Below are 7,735 nucleotides of genomic sequence, written 5' to 3'. Positions count from 1 at the left end.
GAGAATAAGATGAACGGTTCGGATCGACCGTTTGGATTTTGAAAACTCGAATATTGAGCCGTAGCATAGAGGCCTCTATGCTATCCATAGCACCCAGCCTAACTCTCTCTCTATCTATATATATATATAAGAAACCAATTAACTCAATCAATTAGTTTCTAAATTATATTAAATTTATACACTAGTTATATATAAGAAAATTATAATTTTATAAGTAAAAAAGATGTTGTAATTAATAAGTGAATTAATTTTAAGGAAACCACTTAACATATAAACAAAACATAACATTACAATTCATTTCAGCTGTGATATGCAATAAAATTCTGTTTACTCTCATAATTAAGGAGTGCTTTTGCTCATTAACCCTAAATTGAAATATTCATTACAATAAACTTTAAAAAAAATAGTTTAAGAAATAAGAAGATCAATTTTTAAGGTTTTTTTTTTTAAAACCCAGCTTGGTCCAATTTATAAAACAAAAGAGGACAAGAACGCATTTTAGTTAAATCTTTGAGCCTAATTATTTGGTTTAGCTGACTTATTAAATACATGAGGTGCAATTAGTATTTTAAGTCATGTCACAGGCGAGATGCCTAGATATAATTATTTATGAGCAAAACTAGCGTCTGAGCTCACCAACAGAGGTTGATGAGCACACCTCCAAAAAGTTATCAGATTGACTTCGAACTACGAATCCAAACGTTGAAATCAATGTACTTCGTGAGTGATGGATATACATGCAAAAATTTTAAATTTTCAAATCCATTTAGCACATAGTCAAGTGGTCAAAAAAATGAACATTTTATAAGTTATAATTTAAATTGTTTTAAGTATTTATTTTACATCATTCTTTTGACCACTTGACCATGTACTAAATGGATTCGAAATTTTAAAAATTTTGCATGTACATGTATCACTCACGAAGTATATGAATTTCAACGGTTTGGATTCATGGTTCAAAATCAATCCGATAGTCTTTTGAAGGTGTGCTCACCAACCCCTCTTAATGAGCACAACACACTTTATTTTTGCTCTAATATAATATATAATCTTTTATAGTTTATATATAATCACAAGAGTAAAATAGTACAAGAGTGCACATGTCATGTCTAAATATAATATATAATCACATGATGATCATACATTTTATATTAATTTGAGTAATAATATAGTATTCTTTTATACGTACTCTTTTATATTTTATTCGCATGGCACCATTCATGCTCTTACTTTGCAATTATATAATACAAAACAATTATGTTCAAAGTAGAACTAGGGTATTCTTAAGTTCACCAAATTCCTTGATGAACTCAAGTTTAAAATCCATCGAATCGACTTTAAACGACGAATTTGAACCGTTGGAATCCGCCTACTTTACGAGTGATGCGTCTACATGTAAAAAAAATTAATTTTGCATAGAGTCAAGTAGTCAAAAGACATTCAAAAAATAAATGTATTAAAATTAATTTATTAACCTTCTAATTTTGACCGCTTTACTTTATACTAAATTAATTTGAATGTTTAAAATTTTCACATGTAAACGCATCAATCGTAAGATAGGCGGGTTTCGACGGTTCGGATTCATCATTTGAAGCCGATTTGACAGATTTTAGATTTGAGTTCACGAAAGGACTTAATGAACTTAAGAACACCCTAGTTCTACTCTTATGTTCATTCATGTCATGAATGTAATTTGCAATATTTTAAACATTTTATCCGAAACATTTCAAATATAATTTCAATTTATTTTAAATTTGCTAAAATAATGGATACAATTCACATTTAAATCCTCTAAATTTAATTTATTGAATATGAATTCATAAGTAAAATTTTGATGGTTCAGATTCAAATCATATCAGGATTGAATCAAAATCTGATCCATATCATATGTTGACAGTACTGGCAGCTAGTGGGGATGCAATATCCTGTATCAACCCTTGTTTAATTGAAAAGGACACAACAGAAAAAAGGGACCATTTTATCATCAGTATATACTCTTTGAAATTTTTGCAAATCAAGTTTACTTTGAATCCAAAGATCCAATAAATGAAACTTGCACATGAATTCATCAATTGTACATTCCTAATATATATATATATATATATATATATATACCAGTGCATGTAATTACACAATAACTATTTATATATATATATGTAGTCTCCAATAGTCTGTTAAAAAAGTTGCAATTATATATTCTCTAAATTAATTAATGGTAGTTGTATAATTAAAGATGTTGTCATATAACTGCCATAAAAAAAGACAAGTTGCTGTCATATTAATTTAAAGATGCAATACGTCAGTCAGATCTCAGACTTAGCATGTGGCATTGTGGCAATGCATGCAAGTTGATCAAATCTATATCAACTCTCAATGCAAAAGGAGGTTTCAGGTGATTCCACTAGCTAGTACTCTAAAAATGGTTTGTCAGAGAGAAAGAGAGAGAGCGAGCGACACGGTTACGGACACCTCCAAATTAAAGAAACTCAACCACACAAACCCCCACACAAAGAGAAAGAGATGAAGGTTGGATTGTAGCAGTTTTCAATAAAAGAACCAAAACTGTATTTTGGGGTTATATATATCTCTCCACAAGGGAAAAACAAACATATGACTTGATGAATAGCTCTAGTTAGAGATACCTTTGGCTTTGAGAATAGTACATCAACATCCCAAGTAGTACTAGCAGGGAGGGAGAGAGAGACTAGCTCAAAAACAAATCAAAATGGACAATTCCAGTTACTTCGATGTGATTGTGATCGGTGCCGGTATTATGGGTAGCTGTGCGGCGTACCACCTCTCCAAACTCAACCAAAAGACTCTTCTCTTGGAACAGTTTGATCTCCTCCATTCACTCGGTTCATCTCATGGCCACTCTCGCACAACCCGGCTTACCTACCCGGAGTCCTTGTACCCACCTCTAGTCTCTCTCTCTAGATCTCTCTTTCTCTCTGCTGAGTCTGAGGCTGGGTACACCGTGCTCACTCCTACACCTCACCTTGATATGGGGCCACTGTCTGATCTGAGTTTCAAATCTTGCATTGATAATTCAAGTTCAACCGAGCACACTTTGTTGGACAAGAAGAGCTTGAAGGAGAGGTTCTCCGGTGTGTTCGATTTGCCAGAGACCGATGGATGGACAGCTCTGGAAACTCCACTTGGAGGTATGAATATATACACACATATATAGTGCCAATACATCAATTTAATTACTTAGAGTACGTTATGTCCTTAATTAGTGAAAATCTAAATATGCATGTACATGCAGGTGTATTGAACCCCACCAAGTCAGTTGCAATGTTCCAGTCACTGGCAGCACAGCACGGAGCAGTTATCAAAGACCGTACAGAGGTCACTGGCATAAAGAAGGAAGCAGCATCAGAGGCTGTTCAGGTGCTTACTGCCCGCGGGGAGGTGATTTATGGCAAAAAAGTTATTATCACGACTGGCGCATGGACCCACAAATTAGTCCGGTCAGTAAGCGGAATAGAGCTGCCAATAGAGCCGGTGCACACTCTGATATGCTATTGGAAGATCAGAGAGGGGCACGAAGGGGAGCTCACGGCAACTGCCGGTTTCCCCACTTTCGCGAGTTATGGGGGCCCCTACATCTACGGCACCCCTTGCATAGAGTACCCCAACCTCATCAAAATTGCCATGCACGGAGGAATCCCATGCGATCCTAACCATAGAGACTGGCAGGTGGGGTCCTCAAAGGAACCCAGTGCAAATACACTGGCGGATCCCGTTGCGCAATGGATCAGCAAGTTCATGCCTGTGCATGTCGAGGCCAATAATGGACCCGTCATGACACAGGCATGCATGTACTCCATGACACCAGATGGCGATTTTATCATTGATTTCTTGGGAGGAGAGTTCGGGATGGACGTGGTGGTAGCCGGTGGGTTTTCGGGGCATGGGTTCAAGATGGGCCCTGCAGTAGGGAAGATTCTTGCAGAAATGGCCGTGCAAGGTGAGGCAACCGTGCCCGATGGAGTCGACATGGGGATGTTTAGCATTGTGAGGTTTCAGAATAACCCCGGTGGAAATGCAAAGGTGCATGCGGCACAAGTCTCGGTGCATGAAACTTGAATCATTTACATGCATTTGTCAATGGAATAGGATTTATCGTTTACATGCATTTCTGGATGGAATAATGATTACCTTCAATTTCCTTTCTTAATTGTTCATTAAGAAGTTAGATGTAATGTACTTTTAACTTGCATGCATGCTTCGTCTCTTCCATTGAGATAGATGTCTTTATTTGCAGAGTGAAGTGAAGTCCCTGTGTTTTTTTATTAATTGTTTCAATTAAGATAATACAGCACCGCAATCCTCCTAGCTAGTACTATAAAAATAATGGGGTTTGCTAGATCAAGTTCAAATTAAAAAAGGCCATGTGAAATTAACTTGAGATAACGTACTTCTGTCAAGCCACTAACAAATGGGATTAAGGGAATGGATATATTGATTACTAGAACCAATTTGGGTTATTGTCACCACTCGCCATATAAAGATGTACCAGCATTAAATTATAAATTATAAACAAGCCCCTCCCCTCCTTGTCAGTTGACAAACGAGAAGACTTGACCGTAATTAATTAAAGGAGGGAAAAGAAGATGGAGTGGACTCCGGCAGAGAGAGACAAAAGAGTTACAGCAATACAATTTGATAACCATGCCATTGGATGGATAAGAATCCACCCCACAATATAACAAAACAAACAAAATACAAATTAGATGTGACCACCAGTAAAAGCGATATATATTGTACGTGTATGACTCTATCAGTAGCGTTATTACTTATTAGTGTTGGAAAAGGCTATGAGATGAAGATATTTATTAAATTTCCCTATATCTGTAGATATCACTATGATGTTTTAACTAATAATAATTGTGCATGCCTTTTTCTTTTTCTTTTTCTTTTGATGTTTTAACATTGTCATAAATCATACTAGTTACATAAACCCTTTAATAACATCTTCAACCAATATCGGTAGCATTTCAAATTTTTTGAAACTCCACTGGAGGAATTGATGTTTTGTTCTACATAAGACTGAACCTCTGAAATACAAATTAAGAAAGGGTTCAATAGATACTACAACAAATGTATACACTAGTCTACATTGGACCAAAAGTTTCTAACCTAATTAAGAGTAGAGAGAGAGAGAGCACAGGCCAGGCCATACATATAATGTACAGTACAACATACAACACTACTATCATACCTTTAGAAAAAAGTAACACAAAATCAGTTGATTCAAGATGGGTTGAAAACACCACAGAAAATGAGGCCGTGAAGAAGACTCTGTGCAGTCTTTGTTTGCTCAGCTGTTCCCAAAATAATCACCTTTCCTGTTGTTTCACCGGCTTTTGGTTCTTCAACAGTCAGATTTGCACCTGACATCTGAATGTGGTTTAAACAGAGAGGTTAATTACTAGAGAGGAGATCTCATGTAATTAATGGTCACCTGACAATGGCTTACAGTTAGTTAGTTAGTTTCCAGACATTAGACATTAAGACACAAATGAGGCTGTCTAGTTGTTCCTTGAATTCACAGAACATAGGCTAAAGTTATCCCCAATATGTAAAACTGAACACCAAAAGATACAAGAAGAAGGAAGATTGAGTTGGTTAGGTACCTGTTTGATGTGAGAGAGGTCGGAAGCATCATTGGCAGTTAGAAAAGGGAGGTATTGAGAAGGAAGGATCATTTGTGTTGTGGTTTCAGCAGCAGAGGCGGCGATATCTAGGAGGAAGGTGGAGACAGCTAGCAGTGCATTCCTGACAGCAGTGAAGGTGCCGCTGATCTGTCATGCAATGCAAGATTTTATTTATTTAGTATTAAAATATAAAATTGAAAGAAGATGGATGGATGGATGGATGCAAAGTAACATTTACATACAGTGAGAAGCTCTTGGGAGGAGCCGGTGAATGCAGGAAAGGCACGATCCTTGGCAAAGACTTGAATGTGAGCGCCGGTGTCTTGACGGAGGCGGTCAAAGGTGGTGATGGCCTTGGGCATGCTTTGGATGCAGCCAATTTGAGAAGTGGGAGAGAGCAAGCGACAGATGACCTGGTGGTGGTGGTGGTGGTGGTATTGGTGAGCAGATGGCAAGACGATGCGGTCAAAAACGTTGAGAAGAGCAGATTGGGCCTGGGAATGGGCCTGTGAATGGGCCGAGGAGGAGGAAGAAGAAGACGAAGAGATGAGGAGGACCCTGTCGGAAGGGAAAGGCGAGGCGGAGGCGCAGTCGAAGCGGATGCCGGTGCCTCCGACTAAGAGACGACTCACCGCTTCTATGCGGTCCACTGGGCACAGCACACGGAACACCACCGCGCTGTCGCCGCCTCCTAAATTCATCTTCATCTTCATCTTCATCTCCATCTCCATCTCATCTCTAAATTAATAATTAATAGATAGAAGAATTAGATATAAATAAAATCAATCAGAGTTGAGAGTTGAGAGTTGAGAGTTGAGAGAGCAATTGGATTCGATCGCCGAATACGCATCTTCCCCAGCCCAGGTAGTCAGGTACCTGAGACTCAGAGTGCGATATAGAAATAACGGCCCTGATTTAATCACAGCAGCTGGGCCAAAACAATTTAGATATTAAAAGGATGTGTTGCGGCGATTGTGTGTGTAGGCTGCTTGGAATCACATCCTCCTCGGTACCGTAATAGAGAATCTCTTACAGCTAGTTGATCTGGACCGTTTTTTAACTTGGCACGAATCTCAAAGCCAAATAATACTGTCCCCGAATCTACCTCGAATCTCAAAGCGATTAGAAGTTAATCTGAAATCGTAAAGTGAGGAGAATCTTTTACAGTACCTTTTCCGACTGCTTGGGTTGTCCCCTCTGCGTTTCTCGCTTCTGGATTGTGGGGGTAACTTCAATCTTTTCTTTGTTCTTTTGTTTTCGAAAAATATATATCATGCAATGCAATGTGTAAAAATTAAGCTGAATTTCTCTTGACTTCATAGTGAAATTTGGACACCTTATTTTATGGTATTTTCGAATTAGTCTTTTCAATTATGCACAAAAGTCATATTTTTGTTTGGTATAACATATTAGATTAATTGCTTCAGGAGAAAAGGAATATAAAGAAACAAGGTTTTTTTTTTTTTTTTTTTTTTTTTAATAATTGCCTCTTTCTAGGATGTCTTTCAGCTAAAATTTCAGAGAACCCTACTAGTTGGTTTATCTAATTTCTTAATCATAATTAAATATGGCCCAAAACTGGTGATAAGTTTTGCTGTTACTATTACTAATTCGATCAAATTTGTAGACTGTACTGAAAATTTGTTGAGTCCGGATCCCGTGGTGGAGCAGATCGGTCAAGAACTCGAGATCAAAACTCAATTTTTCCGTTACTTTAGGGGATCCGAATTCAAATTTGATTCGTTACACAGTTTAGGGTGGCAACGAGTTGCTAAAGAGTGAATTAGACCAAACTTATAATGAGTTTGTATGTGGATCAAACTGAGCGAGCGAATTTGATTTTTATGTCTCAAGATAATGAAATAAGAGAAATGATGAACTGAAAATAGAATTTTATTATTGAAATTCTGAATCTGTACATGAGTATTACATGGCTCTTAATTGACTTCAGATTGATTTATTATTTTTAGTGGTATGTTCGAATTTTTCCGTTTACTATTCAGACGTACTGTGTTTTTCTAAATATAAAATTGTCTTATATATTTCGTGTGTCAATTTAAAATATAACTTTA

At 37.1% G+C, this 7,735-nt stretch overlaps 2 protein-coding genes across 2 annotated transcripts; one reads left to right on the top strand and one right to left on the bottom strand.

Annotated features, from left to right (window-relative positions):
• The first annotated feature begins 2,609 nt into the window (after positions 1 to 2,609).
• Positions 2,610 to 4,229, top strand: LOC144546274 (putative sarcosine oxidase). Its single transcript, XM_078294827.1, has 2 exons — positions 2,610 to 3,164; positions 3,269 to 4,229. The coding sequence occupies exons 1-2, from the start codon at positions 2,726 to 2,728 to the stop codon at positions 4,090 to 4,092; spliced, it is 1,263 nt and encodes a 420-aa protein (XP_078150953.1). The 5' UTR covers positions 2,610 to 2,725; the 3' UTR covers positions 4,093 to 4,229.
• A 755-nt stretch (positions 4,230 to 4,984) lies between these two features.
• LOC144546435 (uncharacterized) lies at positions 4,985 to 6,409 on the bottom strand. The gene is made up of 3 exons (XM_078294975.1): positions 5,906 to 6,409; positions 5,643 to 5,810; positions 4,985 to 5,406 (listed from the first exon to the last, which is right to left on the bottom strand). Exons 1-3 carry the CDS (start codon positions 6,392 to 6,394, stop codon positions 5,260 to 5,262), a joined length of 804 nt encoding a protein of 267 aa, XP_078151101.1. The 5' UTR covers positions 6,395 to 6,409; the 3' UTR covers positions 4,985 to 5,259.
• Between the last annotated feature and the right edge of the window lie 1,326 nt (positions 6,410 to 7,735).

Source organism: Carex rostrata, chromosome 29 (genome assembly GCF_964058835.1).
Source record: "Carex rostrata chromosome 29, lpCarRost1.2, whole genome shotgun sequence".
Taxonomy (NCBI): domain Eukaryota; kingdom Viridiplantae; phylum Streptophyta; class Magnoliopsida; order Poales; family Cyperaceae; genus Carex; species Carex rostrata.
This window is presented reverse-complemented; position numbering and strand designations above follow the sequence as displayed.